Raw genomic sequence first — 23,486 nt, 5'->3', positions numbered from 1 at the left:
CTTGTTACTGAGTAGATTATCAATAAATATTATGAATGAATGAATGAATGAATGTCTTTATGGGAAAGGTCAGGCATTAGCCTAAGAGCAGTTGATTGCTGTTTGCTTGTCTCCTGGCTGTCACGTAGGAGCTATGTAACCTGAACTCACTGAGCCTGTTTTCTGGTCAATCAGGAGGGTGGGCTGAGGAGGCGGGGAGAATCTAAGGGCCTCGAAGACACCACTCCCAATCTGTCTGTATCCTCTGCAAGCCCTGCCCTCAATCTGTGACTTAGTGAGGTAAAAACCTGTTTTGGGCACTGGGATGAATGGGCCCAGTGAATCCTAATCCAGCCTGGAAACAGAGTGGAGGCTGAAACTGGGTGTTGTCCTGTAAACTGGTTCTCAACCTGCGGGTCAAACGACCCTTTCACAGGTGTTACCTAAGACCACCCTGCATGTCAGATCTTTACATTATGACTCACAACAGCAGCAAAATTATAGTTATGAAGTAGCAAAGAAACCAATTTTATAGTTGGGGGGGTCACCACAGCGTAAAGGCTTGCAGTGTTAGGAAGGTTGAGAGCCACTGTGCTAAGCCTTCGCCATGAGCTCATAGTGGACATGACTTCTCTCTTTCCTGGCCTTTCCCTCCTTACAAAGGCCGGAGACAAACCCAACGATCTGCAGCTACCCGGAATCCCCTGCAGAGGTTCACACTGGGATGGAAAGCCAGGCCTCTCTCTCCCACGACCTCCCTGGAGGACAGGTGTGATGCCATGGTCCAGGTCATTCTGAGTATTCTCGAACAAGGTCTCCTCTGCCTGCCTTCATTCACTCAGGAAGCAGTTGCTGAGCTCTGCTGAGGGCTCCACCGTGAAGACTAAAGTCATCTTTCATGTGGGGTTTGCAATCCAGTGAGGGAGAAGCAGGAAGCTAAAGAAGAACAGCGTGACAGCGTCGGGCAGACAGAAGGGTGACACAGTGTTCCAGGCCATCCAGGAGAGGTCGTCCCACACATCACCGGAGAGGGAGCAGTAGGGAGTGGACTGGAAAGATTTGAGCAGACTTCCAGAGGCAAGCACAAAGTCCTGGAGGCTAGGAAGAACGGAGCATGTTGGGGAAGGCACCAAGGACCCATGGAGGCCACTGGCTGGTGGGGAGAAGCCAGTAAGCAAGGTCATTCAAGGTCATGGAGGAAACAGAGACCTTGTTGCCTCAGTTATGTTAAGTACTTTTTTGGGAACCATCAGATGTACCATGCACTACTCAGACCACATGCCTCAGGTGAGGGGTTCACGAGAAATCTCTCTGAAAGGAATTCCACATTCCAACAAAACAGACCAGTTTAGAGGAAACTCTGCAGTGGTAAGTTTTGGGTGTCATCTTGACTGGATCTGGCCAATTATAAGGAGGTCCGCTGCTACCAGCTACGTAAGTCTCCTCCCAGGTCGGAGGGAAATAAGCTACTGAGCACATTTGTGAGACATTTTCTTGCTCGAGTTATCTGAAATGAGAAGACCTGAAATGCGGGTGGTATCGTCCAGCTGCAGCTAGCTCTAAGGAGGCCAAGGGGGAAAGCTTTGTCTTTTGCCTGCTTGCATTCCTGTTGTCTTACTTGCAGGTTCATCTACCCTGTTGTGTCTTGAGCTGCTGCTTCCATTCTTCAAGAGAATCAGAGCCTGGTGTGGACTGAAGACCAGTGATTCCCCAGAATCCTCCAGACCATCACCACTGAATGGAGACCACCGAGGCACTCGGCCTCGTGGACCGAGCGGCTGCTGGGCTGTCCATCTCTCCAATGTGAAAGCAGCTTCTGTTAGCCTACCCAGACAGTATCATACAAGCTAATTTAACAAGTCCTTTTAATACATATTCATTCTATTGGTTCTGCTCGTCTAGAGAATCCTGGCTAATAGAAGCTCCAAAATTCTAGCCCATGCCATCTCCCCTTTGGGAACCTTATGTTTCTTTAACATACAGGTACACACTAGCGTTGATGACCTCCTAACTCCCACCTTTAACAATACTCTAAGTCAACCCACTCCAGCCGAGCTTGCTTTCTGGCTTCCTAACTTGGCCACTTGCCTAAGAGCTACTATTCCCTCAAAGTCACCTCCCCATCCCTGAGGATACATCTTCCAGCGGCTGCCTCCTCTTTGGAAGAAAAAGCAAAAGCGCTTCGTCGGCATGGCCCTGACTGAGCTCATCCAATGGATGGGTTTTGTGTTGTGTCTCAGTGTTCCCCCTTAGGAGTGCAGTCATCTTCAGCTCCTAGCATACAATAGCACAGCCGTCTTCTTCACGCTGGCAGTTACTCCCCAGTGGGTGCTCACAATATACCTTGCATATAGAATCTCATTTAATCCTCTCTACAACCCTCTGCAGCAGGTATGATTACGAGTCCTATTTTACCCATAATGCCCATGAAAGTCAAGGGGGTTAAGAGACTTGCCTAGGGTCACCTAGCAGATAATGGAGCCAGCATTCGAATCTTTGACTAAATAGCCCATCCTTACTCTTGCCTGTCAACTCCCAGCACGACTTACGTGGATCTTTTTCTCCTACAACCTCTGAGCCCTGGCTTGGAGCTGATGATAAGACAAAAAGGATGTGTTGGCTTTAAATTATGCACCAAAGGGGCCATTATAAGCCCAGTCCCGGGGAAGCTGCCCATCCCGGGTTGGCCCTGATACGCAATGGAGGCTTTAGGCCCATTTGCCCTTCTAAAGAAGGCCACATGGTAAATTTCTAATTATGAGGGAAGATGTGTGCCAGCTCATTCATCTGTTTTGATGAATATTCTTAGGGCACTCACAGGGTCTAAGCTGTGATATAAAAAGTCTTGAGGACAATTATAGAGAAAGGACACACAGGTCCATGGGGCCAGTATTGGGTTGGCCAGAGCTCTAACTCAGGCTGGTTAGAGTGATAGTTAAGGAAAATGTTTGGGGATGTTATTTTCAGGTGTGTGACTTTTGTTCAACTCTGTGAAGCTGTGTTACTGTGCCTGTCTAAAACACCTGATGGTCTAAGAAAGAGCTGAATGGCCAATAGTGAGGCAGGAGCAAGGATAGGCGGGGCTGACAGGCATAAAGTATAAATAGAAGGCAAAACAAGGCTCAAAAGGCACAAAGAGGGAAAAAGAGGAGGAGGAGGACATCACGGGCCAGTCACCCAGCCACCCAGTCACCCAGCCACCCAGTCACCCAGCCATCCAGCTAACCACGGGGTAGGAGTGAAAGTCGGATTACAGAAGTAAGAAAAGGTAAAAGCCCAGAGGCAAAAGGTAGATGGGATAATTTAAGAAAAGCTGGCAAGAAACAAGCCAGGCTAAGACTGGGCATTTATAAATAAGAATAAGCCTCCATGTGGGATTTATTTGGGAGCGGAGTGGTGTACCCCTCAAAAAGCCAAAAGAGTAAAAAATCCCAGAACAGGAAAGTTTCCTGGAGTAAGAGATGCTGACCAGCCATTCTAAAGACAAGAACATGGGAAAGTCTGCCAGCAGGGATATTCAAGGGCCAGGCTACCCAGTCCGTAGGTGGTAAGGGGAGGAGCAGGAAGACCGCTGAAGGAGTCTAACCATGAACTAGACCTGAAGGCCATGGTGTCTTCCTCAGTGCCCCCATGCCCCTCTCTAACCGGTCCCTGGTCCCCATTGAGCAGATAATTCCAGAGACTTGCAAGTAAAACCCTTTCCAAGACACAAACTGCCACCCCAAGATTTTAGCCAAAGCCTAGACACAATTTTGTCTGCCCAGATATAACTAGCTACCACCTGCCTGGGCCCCTGTCACCACCACCTCAGCCACAGACACTGTCTCCTGGGAACAGCTTAGCAGGCAAACACTGAGGAAGGCAGATGTGCCCTGGGCACATACAGAGCCTGGTTTTCTTTTAGGATTGGAGAGATCACATGAACTCACACCTCTCACCCAGCAGAGACCCCAAACCTGGCGTGCATGAGAGGAGGGGCATGCAACTCCCACCTCTGAGCAAGTGATGCTTGCCTCAAAGGCAGCTTTTTTTTAAAAAAAATTTTTTTTGTTCTTTTTTTATTTTATGTGCATTGGTGTTTTGTCTTTATGTTTGGGTACGGGCATCAGATCCCTTGGAACTCGAGTTACAGACAGTGGTGAGCTGTTATGTGGATGCTGGGAATTGAGCCTGGATCCTCTGGAAGAGCAGCCAGTGCTCTTAAGAGTTCAGCCATCTCTCTAGGCCCCCCAAAGGTGGCCTCACATCTCTCCACCCCTCCGAAGTGGGGTCCTGACACTTCCAGAAGGTCTTTTCTCAACCAGGAATCCCATTCTCAGGGAGGACTTCAGTTGGTCTAATGAACAGCTCACAGGGAATGAGTGGTCAGGAGAAAAACTGGATCTGTCATTTTTCTCTGTCTATTGTATCATCATAAATAAAAGTCTTAAGACTTCCAGACCAACCAGCTGTGTTGATAGATAAACACCCTCATGGGAAAGTGACCTTTCCCAATTTGCTGAGGCAACCTTCCTTCCATGTCGGGAGGGTCTGAGGTTTGAACCAGCTCTCACTGGCTTCCTAGAGGCCTGGCTTGTATGGTTTCCATTACTGGTTTGTTCTGAGCCAGTCCTTATAGGACTGGATCATGCGCTCCTCTTTTCTTCCCTACAAAGACACCCCTAAAAGGCTCACAATGGTGGCTCCAACTGCCAAAGAAAAAGAAAATTCTGAAAGCTTTTTCTCTTTTTTTTCCTTGTGTTAAATGCCCTTTTAAACTTTCTTTTGGCGTATATACATGTGTTAACATGTGGGCGGGTGCACAAGTGTGTACTGGTACTATGTACATGTGTGTACATGGAGGCCAGAGGTGGGCGATGGGTGTCCTCCTTGACCCTTCTAAAGCCACATGGTCCGTTTCAAATTATAAGCGGAGATGTGTGCCAGCTCACGCTTCTGCGCTGATGAGTATTCTCAGAGCACTCACAGGGTCTGGGATGTGATAGAAACAGTCTCGAGTACACTTTACAGAAAGGTCACACAGGTCCACGGGGAAAGTGCTATGCTGGCCAGAGCCTTTAGCTCAGCTGGTTGGAGTGAAGCTAGATGCTAGGAAGCGTCCGCCTCAGACTGAAGCAGGGTTTTCCACTCAAACCTAGAGTTCACCATTTGGCTAGGCTAGCTAGCCAGTTTCTTCCAGATATCCCATGTGCCTGACTCACGGGACTACAGACAGGCTGTCACGGCCATCCTGCATTTGTGTGGGTGCTGAGAACTGAACTCTGGTCTTCATGTTACACATCAAGAATTTTATTGTCCTCAAGTCATTGCTCCAGCTCCTAAAATGGTGTTTTGCATATGGCTGTTGTTTTTAAATTCGCTCAGTTCCCTCCACTTGGGAACCCTGAAATCTGGTCTCTGTACATGGGCTCTCTTGTTTTTATTTATATTCATGTGTACATGTCTGTGGTACAGAAGGGGTGCAAGCATGGAGGTCAAAGGGCAACTCTGCAGGGCCAGTTTACTCTTCTACCTTTACTTGGGTTCTGGGATCAATCAGGCCATTAGGCCTGTGTGGCAGGTGCCTTTACTAGAGGAATCATCGTGCAGGTGGTTTGTTTCTTTTGTTTTGTTTCTTGATGTTAGTGCTGCATGAAATCTAGTGACAGTGTGAGAGGGAGCCAGAACGACTGTGTTTAAAGGCGACCCATGGAAACAAATGAGCACAGATCTCAAAATGTGTCAAAAGCTTTCTCAGCAAATTAGGAAACAACATTCCTCAAGACCCAGCAATACCTCTTTTGGGTATATATCCAAAGGAGTCTCAATAGTACCACAAGGACATGTGCTCAACTATGGTCATAGCAGCATTGTTTGTCATAGCCAGAACCTGGAAACAACCTAACTGCCCCTTGACCAAAGAATGGATAAGGAAAATGTGGCATATTTACACAATGGAATACAACACAGTGGAAAAAAATAATGACATCTTGAAATTTTCAGACAAATAGATGGAGCTAGTAAACATATTGAGTGAGGTAACCCAGACTCAGAAAAACAAATATAATATGTACTCACTCATAAGTGGCTTTTAGACATAAAGCAAAGAAAAACCAGCCCACAATTCACAACCCCAGAGAACCTAGACAATAAAGAGGGCCCTAAGAGAGACATATATAGATCTAATCTACATAGGAAGTAGAAAAAGACAAGATCTCCTGAGTAAATTGGGAGCATGTAGATCACGAAAAAGGGAAGAAGGAGAGGGGGAGGAAGTGAGTGAAGAAAGATATATAACTCAATAAAACCAATAAAAAATGTATCAAAAGCAAACTGACCATCTCAGAATTGCTCATAGCAGGGACTTTCTAAGGTACCAAAACAAGGCACTGGAGGAAAGGCAGCTCCAACAGGCGGTGCCATCTGAAGAGAGAAACTCCAAGCTTGGTGGACTTTTCCTCCCCAGACAGAGTTTCTCTGTGTAGCCTTAGCTGTCCTGCAACTCACTCTGTAGACCAGGCTGGCCTCAAACAGAGATCTGCCTGACTCTGCCTCCCAAGTGCTAGAATTAAAGGCATATGCCACCACTGTCTAGGGGTAAACTTTTATACCCAGCTCAAACATCCTATTTTTCTTATTGAGGAGAGATTACACTTTGTATTTAAGAAATTAACTCAGTGGGTGTTTTAGGTTCTAACGGATCTTTGGTTGATTATTGCTGGAGAATTTTCAGCAAAGCATTGTGGCGTCTCTGTCAGTCCTCTAGGGTTGGTTCACCAGGAGGTGCACAGCTAGCCTCTCCTTATTGGAGGACAGCACCCCTGTGTAGCCAGAGGCTGTACTGTTCTCCATCCATTCATAATTTGGACTCTTCTGGAACCCTGCCTTCTCCACCCTCCCCTGGCACTCTTCTTCACTGAACATTAGGTATGTGGAGAGTTCAGCCCTACAGAGTCAGCAGGATGTCAGAAGATAGGAAGAAACAAAAACTCCCGAAACTGCTCTGAAAGCAGGAAATGGATGAAAACACTATTCCCAGACACCCTCACCTTTTTGGGTGCGCCCCTACTACCTTCACTCAGCTCCAAAAGTTGAGCAAAGGTATACTCTGACTTTCCACCCAAAACACATACTTTTTGGGAGGAAACCAAAGTCAGAATGGGAAGGCCTTGGAGAAGAAGGTTCTAGAAACAGTGCCCACTGTGTAAACAGATGCTACCCTCCCTGTTTCAGATCCATGAAGATCATCTGCTTGTTAGTAGAACGGTCAGGAGGTAGGGGGCCGGGGCCAGAAGGATATGGTCTGAGCCAGCTCAGCCACCCGGGCTGTGTGACTGTGGCACTTCTTGCCTTTCTGAGATGCTTCGCTCCCCGCTTAGGCTTGCTCCGGAAGCAGGCTGCTGATCTGCTTTCTACAGATCCTGGCAGAGGACACCAGCTGCGCTTTGTAGAACTGCCTGTCCCACACGGCAGCCGCAAGTTGTTTGTGGTTATTTAAGTGTAAATGGGTTAGATTGAGATGTCATAAAATTTAAAACTCAATTCCTCATTCTCATTTGCCACATCCAAGTGTTTACTAGTCACATGTGGCTTGTGGTGATCATATTGGACAGCAAAATATAGAACACTTCCATCACGCCCAGCATTCTAGTAGTCAACCCACAAAGCTAAAAAACAGCAATGGGTGGGGGCCGGATGGCTTTTGAATTTCTTAGCCGTGCCCCGTTCCCCTCAGCCAGGCCTAGGCGAGTGTGCAGAAGGAAGTACCGCAGGACTGACAGATGGCCCCTTCTTTAAGTTTTTGCCACCATTTCTTTCTTCTGGGTCCCAAAGACACGGTGCTTTTCTCTCTACAGTCTGTGAGGTGAGGCGTTGGCTTTAAGATACCCCACCCCTACCAAGCCCCCTGATCATCCTATATATATTCTGCCTCCAGGGACCTAACAACCTGTCCCCTACTCTGTGACTCGTTCTCGGCCAAACCCTTTACAGATCTGACCGTTTCCAACTACCCACACCACTTGTCCCAGGCCCTCCATGGGCACCTCCCCTTTAGGATGTGTTTATAAGGGCAACACTTTGGCCCTAAAGGCAGAGACCCTCAGAACCCTCTGTGGACTCATTCTTTCCACCGAAGCCCAGTGAGGAGGGCATTACCTGTCAGAACCTTGGGCCTGGGCCTCCAGGCTATGGAGAAGTCAGGGTCCCAGGCCCCATGGCCTTGCCCCACTCCTACCACAGCTGTTCGGGGCCACTGCTCTCTGGACTGCAGCAAACAGCACTGGGGCTCAGACCCGCCAAGCGCCCGGCTCCAAAATAGCAGTTGTATTCACATAAAAGCCTCTAATGAGAGAAAGATGCCATTTTTGGCCCTTTGCACACTCTCTGCAGACGCCGTCTGGCAAGCCAAGTGGGCCTCTACTGTTTGGCGGTCTGAGGGGAGGAAGGGAAGGTGTGAGTCAGACTTTGGCCCCAGCCTCTAGGCCTGGACCGCCCTGTTAATTGCTTTAACAAACGCTGCAATGCTAGGCCACTTGGAGGCTGAGGGCCAGGGTCTGGGGCAGAAAGCAACCCCAATTCCCACCAGCCACGGCAGGCATGAGGAAGGAGACTTCATGGCATATCCACCCTGCAACCTTGACTTGGTTGTGAGAGGCCAGGGTTTTGGTGGTTCTAGTTCCAGCAGGGGCCCCCAGCAAGGAGGAACAGGACAGGCACTATCAGGGGTAAGCCTGTGATGCGCCTCTTCCTGGAGAGTAGCATCAAGGGCATAGAAGACAGCGCTATGGCTGACGTGTAGCCATCCACCCTTCCTACCCCCAGCCCAGGGCAGAGCATACAGGAAAGTGCCACCTTGCCATCATGGACTGTCTGAATCCTAACCACATGAAGGCAGGAGCCACTCCCGGTGGCAGACTGTGTCCTTATCTAGAGTGTGGCTCTGCATCTGTGCATCCAGTATTTATGGTTGCACAGAGTGATGAAGAAGATAAACTCTGTCCTTTCCTTCATGGAACCTCCACATTTGTCAGAAGAGTATCAAAACACATAACAAAGGAACGGAAGACCAGAAACCAGGATGTGAAGACATGGAGGCAACAGTTAAGGGGCCAAGGTCCAGAGAAAACCAAGACTGATGAAGAGCGAGTCTGGGTGGCTGGAGGCGGCCCCTCTGAGGAGGGGAGCATGGTGCGGAGTCTGGTGAGACCCGAGGCCAGGCACACAGGCAGTGAATGGAGGCAGAGAGCCGGGAAAGAGCGGCATTTGCTCTGGAGGAGAGGAGGCACAGTCCCTACAGCCAGGCTCGATGCTATGAGTGAGACAGGGTAAGGGCTAAGAGCCAGGCTGGAAGGGTCTCTGGCTTAGGGATCCCCAGAGCAGAAGGCCATCTGATGCATTCAGAGGTAATGGAAGGAGCAGCCAGCACACCTCTGCAGACATCCTGAGCTGATCACCGCAGACACCCAAGACCTGGGAGGCATCGTAGCGAGGCATGCACAGTCCACATAGGACTTGAGAAGTGAAGACAAACAGGGTGTGGCAAGGAATGATGACAAGCATGAGCAAGAAGGTGGCCCATGTGCCCCTAGCTGTCTGGGATGCCATTTCAAACGGGAGCAAAAACTGACTCGGAGGAGAGAACGCATGAGCTCATTTGCACAAAGTGGGGTTGGGATGTCAGGGAGACAATCACGACAGACACTGAGTAGGCAGCAGACTCAGGAGCCTGGGATCAAGAGAGAAGTCTGGCCGGGAGTGTCTATACACATGGGCTAGTGGCCCCAAGACAGTGTCTACATCTATGAGGAAGCAGACCACTCCAGGGGCAGTGCAGCCAGAAAGAAAAGAGGAGAGCTGGGAAAGTCCTGGAAAACCTGTCGTTTAGTAGCAGGTACAGAAGCTGCAGTCAGCGGCGTGCATGCGGAGGACAATAGCGGGTGCAGAGGGAGCCAGCGCCTGGCTTCAGGAAGCTCCTGGCTGAGGACATCTCAAATGCAAAAAGCCTCATGGGAAATATATACTCGCCACAAAGAGTACAGTACCCTACATGACATCATCTGGAGGCTGTGTGTTTCTTCCTACTTGGGTCTCCATTGTGCTCCCATGATTTCTTTTGAATCCTCCTATCTTCCTCTCCACCATTCCCTAACGACCTCTGCGTAGCTGTCCTCACGTGTGAGTCTTCTGTAGGTGTGAGCTGGGTGGAATCAGACGAGCACCCTGAGGGAAGCCAAGGGGAACCCAGAAAAAGAGAAAGAGGGTCCTTGCAGGGCTGGGATAAGAACCAGAAGGAATACTGACCCAGTGCCTACCACACAATGCAGAGGCTCCAGAAGTTGGGAGCAAATGCACACCAGGCCTCCAGCTCCAGGTCCCCTGAGCAGCAGGGAGGGTGTCTGGGAGAGCGGACAGAAGTTTGACAACAGAAAGGGATGTCTCAGCTTAGCCGAGGAAAAGCATTGTGCCACAGAGAGGTACATCATGCTGGGGACAGCGAGATAACCCCTGTCCTCAGAAATCAAAGTCAAAATGACAGCTCTATGCCAAGAACCTAGAGAACACAACAGACCATGAACAAAATGTTTGACCTAAGTTACTTCGTTTGGTCCTTACAACTCTGGAACGGAGCAGTTATTGTTGGGTGCAGAGCACAGAAGAGGACACTGGGACACAGTCTGAGCAGCTTGACCAGAGCCACACACCCACCAAGTGGGTCCCTAGCATAGGCTCTGCAGACTATGTTACAAACACCATATGTCTAGTCATGCGCCGGGCTGTCTGCACAGCTGCTCACTTAGCAGAAAGAATGGGGGTAAGAGCTGGAGACTGCTGAACCCCCACTCCCTAGCTTAGGCAACTGTCCAGGTTCATCTGCATATGCAGGGGTGGGGATCCAACCCAGCCTCATGAGTCATTGTATTAAAATGCAGGCTTATACAAATCTCTGTGAGTTTGAAACCAGCCTGGTCTATAGAGAGAGTTCCAGGACAGCCAAGGACAGCTAAGGCTACACAGAGAAACTCTGTCTCAACAAACAAACAAAAAGCCAGGAATAAGATGGTTCAGTGGTTAAGAGCTCTGTCTGCTCTTCCAAAGGTCCTGAGTTCAATTCCCAGCAACCACATGGTGGCTCACAACCATCTGCAATGAGATTTGGTGCCCTCTTCTGGCTGCAGGGATACATGCAGGCAGAGCACTGTGTACATAATAAATAAATAAAATTTAAAACACACACACACACACACACACACAAAAAAAAAAAAACCCAGGAATATAAAGGACTTATGGTGACCCGGCGCACTGTGAGAATTATAGATTGTATTGCTGTTAATACCAAAGACAAGCCTGTGTACGTTGTATGACAAGACTCAACTAAAAAGGGACCTGGTGACTTGCCCATGGATCTAACATTAGGGTTTGAACATCCACCTCCTTAGACCTGATACCAGAATCTAAAGCATAGACTCCTAACCTTGAACCTTATTACAAGACTTGGGGTCTAGAGATGGGCCCCTCCTCGGTCACTGTAGGGTCCTCCCCAGAGCAGCCCCAGACCCTGTGTATTCAAGTCAATATAGGAAGGCTGGGGGAGGTTCTGAGCCCCTTCCCCAGTTGTGTGGAGACAGGGATGAGCTAGTGTGAGAAAATCAAAGACTCTCCTCAAACCAGCAGCTGTAAACAGGACAGTCACCTCACATCCTGCTGCCCTTGCCCTCAGTCAGCTGCCTCCACAGACACGTAAACACATGAATCATGCAGAAGAACTGGCAAGGCCACAGAAAAAAGGCGGATACCAAAACCAAGGGAGGAAACGGTGGCCCAATTCCAGACCCCACCAAGGTAGAAAGAGGAACTGGGGACCCAGCAATGTGATATCCAGAGACACAGCAGCCCCCCAGATTCCAATGACTCTGGGAGAAGGGAACAGACTAGCTAGGGTGGTGGCATAGTGTGTTAGGACTTAGGATTGCTTCTGTGAGTGAAGCGAGGGACCAGGAAGAGGTAGCAGCTGAGCCAGGACCAGCACTTCTAAACACAGAGAATAAATTGATTTCTTGATACATTATATCAAGAAGCCAGATATAATATATCTGGGGAACCAGAAGAGAATCCAAGTTCTCCACATGGTGTGGGGTCCAACACTGAAATAGGGTTATGTCAGAACTGAGATGAAATTAGCACACAGGTTATACCATGAAAGACCTAATTAACGATGCCCCCATTCAGTAGGAAACAGTTTGGAGAGAAAAAACTGCACCCATGTTCCCAAATATGGTTTATAAACGTTCTTTAACATTTAAAGGGGGATATGATATAGATATGAATAATTTGTATTAGTATAGATTTTGCTTTATTGATAGAGATTTAAGGTCAATTTTGTTATATGTATATGCATATTTCTGCTATTGATTAAGATATTGTGATTGTGTAGTTCATTAAAAAATGTAATGTATAATTAAGAAATAGGTTAATGGATAATCATTAGTAATGGTCAAGCTTGTAGTCATGTTAGTTAGATTTTCTAGATATATAGAGATACATTTCAGTTAGATAGACATTCTTCATATCTTTCAAAGACTGCAGAATATGGCATTAATGTTTTAATAACTTAGGGTTTTTCATGACAATGAGACACTCTGCTCCTGGCAGCACCAATCTACTTCAAGAGGAAGATGGGCATCGAAGAGGATCCTTATGGAGTTTGATAGCCATATGGGCAAGAAACTGCTCTTGCCTGGACTATTGCATAAACTGGACACAGAGAACCCACAGAGAGAGGACTACTGAACTTGCCTAAAGGTGAGATGATCTTTTGGGGTTCCTGATTCATGAAAGACTCTGCAAGACATTCTTCAGGACAAGCAGATAGTGACTGCCTTTGAAATTTCCTGCTTTGTGGAAATGTCTGCTGGAAACTATGGGCCTGTAGGCCGAAGATGGATGCCCCAACGGTACAGAGAAACTTTGGGTGACTGTCCAGGCAGTGAGATGTCTCTGTCATTTCTAGAGTTTTAAAAGTTGCTTACTTTTTGTTTGCTTAGGTAATATTGTATCTTTCTGGAGTCTTTGATGGAGTTAAGAATAGTTAGTTATAGTTATAGTTTTCCTTAGTTATGATAAAGATTATTGTAATTTTTACTTGATAACTGTTTTGTTATATGTAATTTTGCTATGTTAAAGTTAAAGCCTTCCTTTTTTTGTTGTTTAAACAGAAAAAGGGGAAATGATGGAGGAAGGTCATTGGCTAATAAAGGAACTGCCTTGGCCCATTTTATTGGTTAGAACATAGGTAGGTGGAGTAAACAGAACAGAATGCTGGGAGGAAGAGGAAGTGAGCTCAGACTCCACAGCTCTCCTCTCGGGAGCAGACGCCTCAGAGAGATGCCATGCTCCCCGCTCCCGGGAAGATGCACGTGATGAAGCTCCACCCAGGATGGACGTAGGCTAGAACCTTCCCGGTAAGATTTTAGACTTCTCCTTATCTCCTCTCATCTCCCACCTTCCTGGAAAGCACCCCATGTGGAAGAAATTGCTAGTACAGAATCCTGAACATTCTCTGGCATGGCCTCTCCCCATCCCTAAGGGCAGTTGCGTAGAGGGGAGGGGGCAACAAGAAGCCACTGGGGAACTACAGAGCCAGCTGTCAGGGTTGGGAGTTAAGAGCTCTGCATTCTACACAGCCCTGGGCCCGGTTATCCAGGGTCAACACCCTGTCACTCACATGGTTTTTATTAGGCTCATTAGCAGCAAAATAGCAACAAGCAAACAGCATAGGGACCAACTAATTACCACATAGCTCTTCAGTGGGAAGCCCCCTTCCAGTCGGGAAGAGCTGCCAGCCTATAGCCTGCTCTGAGAGTTAGACAACAGGTTTGGGAATGTGTGTGGCCTAACCAAGCTGGACGGAGAAATAATGGGGGGTACAGGTACCTACACATCCTCCAGCAGCACCCTCTGAGACTTGAGGGTACACACGCCTAGACACTCTGCACTCACCCAACCTCAAGTTCCCAGTGTTGAAACTACAGTTTGGCAAAGAAAAATACTAGAAAATCACAAGCGAGTTAGAAACAGCCTGTAGGCCTGCAGGGTTGAGTGCGACCTGGCCCAGACCCCTCAGGCATCTGGGCAGAAGCCCACTCCCCGTGAGGCTGCCTGTTCCAGTCAACCCGAGCCTCACTCTATCAGCCAAAGGCTGCCTGCATAGACTGAGCTCTCTGGAATGGACCAATCTCCTTCTCCAACCTTGAACTTCAGACCTCGCCAGAGTCCCCAGGGATTACACTACCCTCCCCAGCGCTCAGGTGCAGAGGGACGCCCAGGGCAGGTACCTGGCAGCAGGGCATAAGTCACTCCCTGGAGTCAGGAGTTATCCAAGCTCCATTCTACTTCTGCCACCGCCTGACCTGTTTCCTCATCCACCAGGGTTCAGCACAGTTTGTGTAAAATGGATGCTGTAAAAGTATCGGCTCTTGCCACTGCCTCTGACATTAATGGCGGCATGGGTTATGGCCCTCCCACCCTTGAGTGAAGGGTTCGCCTAGAAGTCCTGACTCTTCCTGTCTCCATCCTTGGTCTCCACATCACTAAGAGGATTTCTTTCTTTCTCAACATTTAAGACAGCTTGGCAGGTTTCAGAGTAATCTGAGAGAAGGCTGTTCTGAAAACTGACTCAGAACCTAATTTGATCATCCTAGTACCAGGTCTGCCTGATAGGCCAGGATTGTGGGCCAAGGGTCAGGGCAGAGGTGGCTTCCCACAGCCCACAGTGAGAATGATGCCCCTCCCCCAACAGAGGTATTTTCTACAGACCACAAACACGGGTAGCAACACAGTGGGCCAGCAGAAGAAAATGTAGGAAGTTTAAAACATGAGCGAGAATCTACTTCGAGGAAGTTTCCGTCTGGAAACTCTAAGTCTCCCTTCTACTACACACCGCCTCCACTCTGAAGACCCGCTGCAAGGAAGCGAAGGAAGACCCGTCTGCTCCACGTCCTGGAGTTCTCATCCAGCTCCACCTCAAGAGCAAGATGGGTGGATGGGACAGGAGATACTCACGTTTGATACAGTGGTTGGTGCTGTTTGACGTCGTCCATCCTGGGCAGCACTGTCCCCCGCAGACATTTCTCCTGTGGAGTCGCCAGAGCAAAGTTAACAAAAGGATGCTCAGAGCTGGGACTCTTCACACAGTCCCCTTTAGGCAGGACTTGGGGGAGTAGTTAGAGGCCGGGAAGACTATCCCCATTCCACGGGGAGGCCACCTGGTCCAGGAACGACCACTATGGTGTGCCAAAGACCAAAGTCGCATCTTGTCCCTGCCATTCCCTGTATACCTCTGGGAAGCCTCAGTCTCTCCATCTGCGCAATGGAGATAATACCTGCCTTGCTGAGTGACTGTGATGGGTGAGAAGAGGTGTCTAGAACCCAGTACCCAGAAGTCAATACAGAGCAGAGCATAGTGGTACCCTGACAGGAGTTCTAGGCCAGCCTGGGCCTGGGCAAGACCTCATCTCAAACAATCAACACATACACGAGCGCGCGCACACACATGCACACACATGCACATGCATACACACATGCACACACATACACACACGCGCGCACACACATGCACACACATGCACACACATGCACATGCATATACACATGCACACACACACGCGCACACATGCACACATATGCATGCATGCACACACATACACACATGCACACACACGTACACACACACGCACACAGTAACAAGAACAAGATGGTAAACAAGTCCAGAGAGATTCAGTCATTTGCCAAAGCCACGTGATTGTCGAGTACCAGAGCCCAGTTTAAATCTAGCCTGGCAGGCTAGTGGGTAACTCAGTGAGAGAGAGTCTGCCTAGCCGGGTTGGAGGCCCTGGGTTCTATCCAGAACACCAAAACCAAAACCTCTAAGTTGGTCAAACTCTAAACCAGGCTCCAAGTTGACAATGCCTCTCACCAAAAGCCACACACTGTGCCCTGTGCCTGCCAGTGCTGACAAGGAAGTCAGGTATCAACAGTCTTAAGGATGTGGATGCGTGTCACCGTCCCACGAATCCAAACCAGGAGGAGTAGAGACCTGGGCAGTCCCATATGCGATCAGACTGAGGGCTAAGAGGGAGCCTAAGAAACAGGGCTCTTGGGTCACCGTTTAAGAAAGACTTCCAGAGCGATAGCTGGTAGGAGCAGGGGCATAACAAAGCCACCTCTGTCCAACCAGCACAGTTTTCACTCAGGAACGACAATGGAATGCAGTGTATGGGGGATGTACCTGGCCCTGACACCTTCATGAGACCTTAACTTTGGGTCCTGGTGGGACACTCACTCCTCTTGTGCAAACGTTGGCCTCAGGAGTCTGGTGAAATCTACCAGTACCAGAAGATTCTCCAGCCCAAGATCTCCATCTGCAGATCCGCCATAACCAGACAAGGGAAGCGCCCCCAAGAGGGAGTGCCCCAGGGAAGGCTTCTTTGGACAGGACAGGTGAAGCTGACTCTGACTCCCTGGGCCCAGTCATAAGGAGCAGAAATGAACCAGGGCTGAGTGGGAGGGAGAGGCTGGGGGGCCAAAGGCTGGAGTGGGTGGTCATTCCTGGGATCCTTGGGGCCAAGATGATGAGCATCTGGTGCCGCTTAGGAAATTGTTTGACATTTGAGTGGACCCCAAAGCTTATGCGGTTGTGAGAGTAATACAAAGAATTCAAAATAAATTCCTAAAGACTGCAAAGGCTGAGGCCCATTCCTGGCCCTTGGGCCCAAAGTTGTGGGGCACGGCCTCCCAGGGAGCTTTCAGAATGTCCCGCTGGCCAAGAGCTTTGTCTTGCTGGCTACCTCTTCCAGCATGGTCCTGGTTCCACAAGGCTCTCCTCCCAATCAAGGCCCAAGCCTCTGGGCCCCTAGGAGAGTGCTGCCCAGCCCCCAGCCTCCAGCCCCGCCCCCAGACCTAGGGCTTTCCAGTATATACCAGGTAGAAGAGGAAAACAGTCCACTTATTTGGAAGTAGTGACAAGCATCTTTGCGGCCTGGGAGGTCTTTGAGAGAAAACAGGCTGTGTACCCTGGGAGTTTTCTAAAAACCAGCGCCTGTGGGAACCCAGGACAAACCAAGGAGTCTACTTGGCTGGGAACAAATCCTGCCAAGAGGCCCCCTGAGCCACGCATCACCCCAGATGCTCTCAGGATGGCTTCCCAGCTAAGAGTAGGAGTCAGCAGTCAGGTCTGCCTTGCCAGCCTACAGAGGAGTCCTAAGGGATGTCAGGAGCAGAGCAGAGGATGTCAGAATCAAAGGCCATCAGCAGCAGGGACAGGATGGCCCTGGAAGGGTACTGAAAGGAGATTCGGATACTCGCAGATCTCACAGGTCCAACCAGGAGAGCAGCTTGGAGGTGATTATCCCCCGGTACGAGGCTCCTCTGACAAGTGTCTGGTTCCCCTGCTCTCACTGCCATAGCGGTGGCTCATGCCACTAGGGTCCACCTCTGTCCTCAAAGGTTCTTTCCTCTGCAGGCTGACACAGTGCCTAACACATGGTATACATTAAATACTTCTTTTAGTCACCCGGTCCAGAGCTCCCTCGGAAGTGGGCTGAGCAATGCCAAGGGTAGGAAAGGGGATGTTAGGTTTCTATGACCAGGAAACTTAGCAGTACTGACTCCCATGGCAAGGAAGTGATTTCCTGTTCCATGATTTTTCTAACCTACTTAGGCAGGGAGCAGGTCTCCATCTAGGTCCTCAAGCTGGATCCTGTCCCTGGACACAGCCAGTCCACTTCTCCATAGAGAGCAGAAGCCTCGGGATTCAGCTTCCCAGCTTCCAGAACAACAGCTGGTGCCTGACCAAAACTGGAAAGCTTCTATTTTTTTTTATTTCAAATTTTCCTACATTTCTTTTCTCTTTTTGCAAATAGTACTGCTTTTAACTTGCAATAATGATACAAAGTTTTCTTTTAATTATGGATTTATTTATGCAGAAAAATGAGTCAGGCTCTGTTTGTAATGGCAAAAAAATGTAATTCATCTAAACATCCAGAAACAGGAGGATGGATAAATAAACTGTGGTATATTTAGACAAAGGAACAATATACAACAGTTAAAATGAATAAACTTGAGCTGTATATTATCATAGTTAAGTCTCAAAAGGCTAATGAGAAAGGAAAAACATTGTAGGAGGATACAATATGCTATCATTTATCTAAGTTTCAAATATGCAATACTGTGTATTTTATGGATAGTTACATCGGCTGTAATCATATGAAGCACACACTGGAAATATTTAAATCCAAATTTAACTGCAGAAAGAGGGAGGCAAATTTATAGAGGAAATTTAAGTTAAAAAAACTGAAAATAAAATAACTTGTGAGTTCTGTTATTTTTAATGTCTTTTAGTATTCGTCTAAAACTTCATAATTTACTTCAAAATATACAACATGGAATTCTGTTACTTTAATAATATGTTGAGGAATAAAAAGCTGGCAAGATGGCTCACTGGGTCAAAGCACTTGCTGTCAAGCCTGACAACCTGAGTTCAAGCCCTGGAACCCACTTGGTGGAAGGAGATAAGAGAATATGGAAGAAATACAAAGATGATCTACTATGAGGCTGGTCCAAAAAACACTGAGCACTGGGAAACAATGGCTTAGTGAGTCTCCTGTAGACTGTATGGCATAGCTACACTGCTCACCACTGTACCTCAGACATTTAGCACAGTGTCTAGCACATATTTTTATTGATATTTACTGAGCTCTACATTTTTCTCTGCTCCCCTCCCTGCCTCTCCCCTCCCCTTTCAATCCTTCCCCAAGGTCCCCATGCTCCAAATTTACTCAGGAGATCTTGTCTTTTTCTACTTTCTACTACTTTCCATGTGGATTAGATCTATGTAAGTCTCTCTTAGTGTCCGCATTGTCGTCTAAGTTCTCTGGGATTGTGGTTTGTAGGCTGGCTTTCTTTGCTTTATGTTTGAAAACCACCTATGAGTGAGTACATGTGATAGTTGTCTTTCTGTGTCTGGCTTACTTCACTCAAAATAATATTTTCTAGCTCCATCCATTTTCCTGTAAAATTCAAGCTGCCTTTATTTTTTTCTGCTGTGTAGTACTCCATTGTATAAATTTACTACATTTTCCTTATCCATTCTTTGGTCAAGGGGCATTTAGGTTGTTTCCAGGTTCTGCCTATGACAAACAAAGCTGCTATGAACATAGCTGAGTACATGTCCTTGTGGCACAATTGAGCATCCTTTGGATATATACTCAGAAGTAGTATTACTAGGTCTTGAGGAAGGTTGTTTCCTAACTTTCTGAGAAATTGCCACACTGACATCCAAAGGGGTTGTACCAGCTTGCATTCCCACCAGCAATGCAGGAGTGTTCCCTTTTCCCCACAACCTTTCTGGTTTGGGACAATTCTGTATTCTGACAATTATGTTTTAAATAAACATTGATTGGCCAGTAGCCAGGCAGGAAGTATAGGCGGGACAACCAGACAGGAAGTAGAGGCGGTGCAATGAGAACAGAAGTATTCTGGGAAGGAGGAAGCCCATTTCCCCCTAGTCCTGCCCAGACACTGAAGAAGTAGGATGTGACCTGCCCTGCTGAAAAGGTACTGAGCCATGTGGCTAACATATACTAGAATACTGGACTAATATAAGTTATAAGAGTTAATAAGAAGCCTGAGCTATTGGTCCAAGCAGTGTTTTAATGAATACAGGTTTCTGTGTGATTATTTCGGGGCTAAGCTGGCCGGGTGGCCAGGGCGGCAAGCATGCCCTCATGGTACATCTCTCCAGCATAAGTTGTCATCAGTGTTTTTGATTTTGGCCATTCTTACAGGTGTAAGATGGAATCTCAGAGTTGTTTTGATTTGCATTTCTCTGATGACTAAGGATGTTGAACATTTTAGATTCCTCTGTTGAGCCTTCTCTGTTTAGGTCTGTAATTCCATTTTTTTATTGGATTATAGCACATTTTTTAAAAAAAAATACCCACTGCATCAAAAATTCCATAAGGACAGGGTTTTTCTGTCTTGTCCACTGTTATACCCCCAGGGTCCAGCATAGAGCATATTGAAGGAGTTAAAAAAAAAAAAAAAGTCTCAAGTTGTACAGTTCTACATTCCACCAGCAGATGGCACTTGGTCCCTAGCTCTGACTTTTACACAATGGCCAGAACAGACATGGATTGAGGAAGTTAAGGAATAATTTTGTCATTCAGCCCCTCCCCAGGGGTTGAATGGTATTCCAAAAGAACTCATTATCTACTAAATGTGCAGGAGACAAAACTGAGGAGCCAACTCCAGCACAAGTGTGTGTGTGTGTGTGGATACAGCAGGTGCCTGTAGGTGACACCTAGCTGCTTACACACCTGTGCCCATCCGCCAGCTTTGCTTTGGTGACAGTCTGCTTTGCTTAACTTTAAGACTTCTAACAGTAACTTTCCAACACACACACACACACACACAGACACACAATGCCTGCAGTATAAATTCCCCTATGACAGCCCAAACTTCATCCCTAGCCTAAGCCCCTGACTCTCCTATACCCCTGGGCAAATGCCAACGGTGAAAAGTCTTGTTCTAAGGCAGTGTTAAGCTAGTCTGACATGCCATCTACAGGTGTCCCTCTGGCCATCTCCTTCCTCATGTTTTCTATTGACCCCCAGGGGTCCCAGGTCACAGTGTCTCTTCTCTGAGCCGCTCCACTACTTTGTACTGCTCCATTGCACTTAGCAAACCCTTCCAGTGCTTTTAGGAATGCGCTCACCAGCACGTACTGTTCATGATTTTAAGTATCCGAGGAACGGCGTTGGATTCTGTGGGTCCCCGCCTCCTTTCCCAGGCTCAGCAATATGTAATCAGGCAGTTGTCGGCACAAGTCAGGAAAGCGGAGAAAGCGGAAACAGGGCAGATGTCCCATTAACTCTCCTTGAAGGGTCCTATGCGGGAGCCACTTGGCAGCATGCAGATCTGTGCCCTGCAGACTTTGGGCTAGGCCTCCGAAAGGCAGCAAGGGAGTCAGTCCATTTACACTCAGGGAAGGCCAGCTATGTGCAGGCGCTGATCTGCTGGGAACGCAACCCTGCTTTCATAGAACTCGTAGAAGTGAGCACATGCGCAGAAATAGAAATGTATAAATGGGGGTTCTAAGGAAGCGTACGGTGAGGGCAGAGAAGGGACGAGACGCAGTGAATTCTGCGGAAGTATAGAGAAAGAGCGCTGCATCCAAGGAGAACAGTGTGTGCAAGGTCCAGGAAGCAGAAACTCCCCAGAGTGGAACTAGGGGCCCAAGCATCCGGACTGCTACCTGGGACTAAAACCAACAGGTAAATCAGGCTCAAGCCAAAGGCTGCCAAAGCCCCTCCTAGCCTTACCAAAGGCACCCTGCCCAGTCCGGTACTGCCGGGCTATGGTGCCTTCATTCCAGAGACACCTGGATCCTCAGGTAAGATCCCCGACCACTGTAATTCTGGGCAGGGTGTTGTTGGGGCGGAGGAGGGGGGCCTCCTTCTGTGGTAATAGAGTCCAAGGTCCGCGGCGAGTGGGTGGTGCAAAATAATAATTTGAAGAGTTGGAGAGAGACTTGTACATTAAAAAGTGTACAAATAGTACTGACACAGAGACTCACTGGCACACAGACAGACCCAGTCCCTCACACAGCGTCGGGGCAGCCTTTCCCTCCAAAGAACGCCTAAGCCCATGCCTAAGCCCTCTGCGAGTCCCAGCAGCCCCTGAGCCCGGACCATACACTTGTCTTGGCGCGCCGGCTCTCTGTCAGCCCCTTCCCGGAGAAGCATCTGTCTTCGCGCCCTGGTGTCCCCATTTCCCCGCCCAGATCCTCCACCTACTGGCTCCCTGAGCCAGTTAAACCTTCTCTGGGCCTCCAGAACCCAGAGCGCCCACCCAGCTGCCTGCTCCCCAACGGCCGATCTTGGCAATGTTGCCTGTCACGGAGCTGATTAGCCCAGCACAGAATGAGCTAGAAACGCACAAGAATTTAACGTCGGGGTTCCGGACGAGCTGGTGTCCAAGGGAAAGGATAATAGATTTAGTTTTTTTTCCCCCAAAACTTTTTGAAAGCTGGTTTCGAGCCCCGGCTTTGGAACCTCGGAGCGGTTTTTCTACAGTACCGAGGACAAAGGGGCACAGTTTCCTCTGGTCCCTAACGCCAGTGAAGGCATGACCGTCCGAGACCCCCCCCCCCTCCCGCCGCGCGCATCCCTTATTCCCCCCTCCCCATTCCCTCTTCAGTGCTCACCCGGTAAGCCGCCCTTGTCGTGCAGCCGCGGGTCGCTGCGGGGTCACCGGGCGCGCGACAGAAGGCGCAGGCCGAGCTGCTGGATGCGGCTGGCTCCGGGGACTGCTTCTTCGGGTCTGGACAGGTGGCTGGACTCGACGCAGCTGTTGGGCACGGGATGGCCTCCTGGCCTCGGCCTCCGCCTCAGCGGGCCTCCTGGGGCCCCGCTGGCCCGGCTGGTTCCACTCCGAGGGCGACAAGCCAGACACCGGAGCATCAGGCTCCCGAAATAGACTGTACACCTTGGCTGCAGCCGCTACGGGGTGGCTGCCCACAGGGCGCCACAACCGATTCGCATCCCTGCTTGCTGGTTCGTATCTCCCCACGGAGTCCCTTTGGGCATGACCTGTCCTCATCAAGAGAGCCACAACAAATGGCAGAAAGCTCCTCCAACGCATCCTCAGGATGCGTCCGGAGCAGCGGGTGGTGATCGAAGCCCTCATGGCGCCAGAGAGGCTGCGGAGCTGCGGGCACCGGAGACCTCGCGGGGAGATGCTCTCTATCGTTCGCTCCTTGGACTTGCCTGGCGGCTTCCCCCACCCGTCTAGGGGGGCTCTGAAGGAGCCGACTGGGGGCCAGGGAGTTCCTCGACAAGTACTGTATGGCGTGAGCTGCCTAGGCTGCGCACCGAACCTGAGTCCACCTCCACGCCCGCTCCCCGCACTGCAGCCGTCTGAAGGGGAACAGGAGGGTTTTATTTTTGGAAACCGCCCCCTGCTTTTTCGTCTCTTTTATCCACGCCATGCCCCCTCCTTGGAGGGACAGCTCGGCCCCCTTATTACGGGAGACAGGAATTCCAGCAACACCCACTTTGGCACCGAGAAGCGAGCGGGCGGCGAGGGGATTAACCCGTGAGGAGCTGCGGGTGACGCAGGGCAGACCCGGGGACTGGAAGGACCATGACGTCTGCCTGGACAAGTGCACCTGAGCCGCTGATCTCCTGTCTTGAGCAAGCTCAAATTGTCCACCTGTCCTGAATGTATTTCCTGCTCCTGACCTCATGGACTCAGATTTGGAACAAGGCTGCTTTTCAGGCCTGAAGGAGGCTGGGAAGGTACCCAGACCGGAGTAATGGGGACAGAGTCTGAAGCATGAGCGCCTGGTCTCGTCGCTTCCGCCCCTGGCCGCTGGGGGCGCTAGGCGAGAATGCAGGTGTCCCTGGGGCAGCTGCCAGGAGCCGGACACCTATGGGGAAGGTCAACTGGAGGCGCGCGCCCCCTAGTGGAGC

At 49.2% G+C, this 23,486-nt stretch overlaps 1 protein-coding gene across 1 annotated transcript in view; it reads right to left on the bottom strand.

The window, feature by feature from the left end:
- Positions 1-15,056, bottom strand: part of Ltbp2 (latent transforming growth factor beta binding protein 2) — a 78,660-nt gene extending 63,604 nt beyond the window's left edge. Inside the window, exons 1-3 of the mRNA XM_041658643.1 lie at positions 15,019-15,056; positions 10,272-10,355; positions 1,598-1,803 (exon numbers count right to left, since the gene is read on the bottom strand). Of these exons, the coding sequence (XP_041514577.1) occupies positions 1,598-1,803; positions 10,272-10,355; positions 15,019-15,056 (328 nt within the window). The remainder of the gene's footprint in view (positions 1-1,597; positions 1,804-10,271; positions 10,356-15,018) is intronic.
- Between the last annotated feature and the right edge of the window lie 8,430 nt (positions 15,057-23,486).

The sequence above is a fragment of the Microtus oregoni genome, unplaced genomic scaffold (genome assembly GCF_018167655.1).
Source record: "Microtus oregoni isolate MIOR12 unplaced genomic scaffold, Mior012 000009F_ref0000495, whole genome shotgun sequence".
NCBI lineage: Eukaryota > Metazoa > Chordata > Mammalia > Rodentia > Cricetidae > Microtus > Microtus oregoni.
The sequence above is the reverse complement of the archived record's forward strand: the minus strand, read 5'-3'. Positions and strand labels throughout refer to the sequence as shown.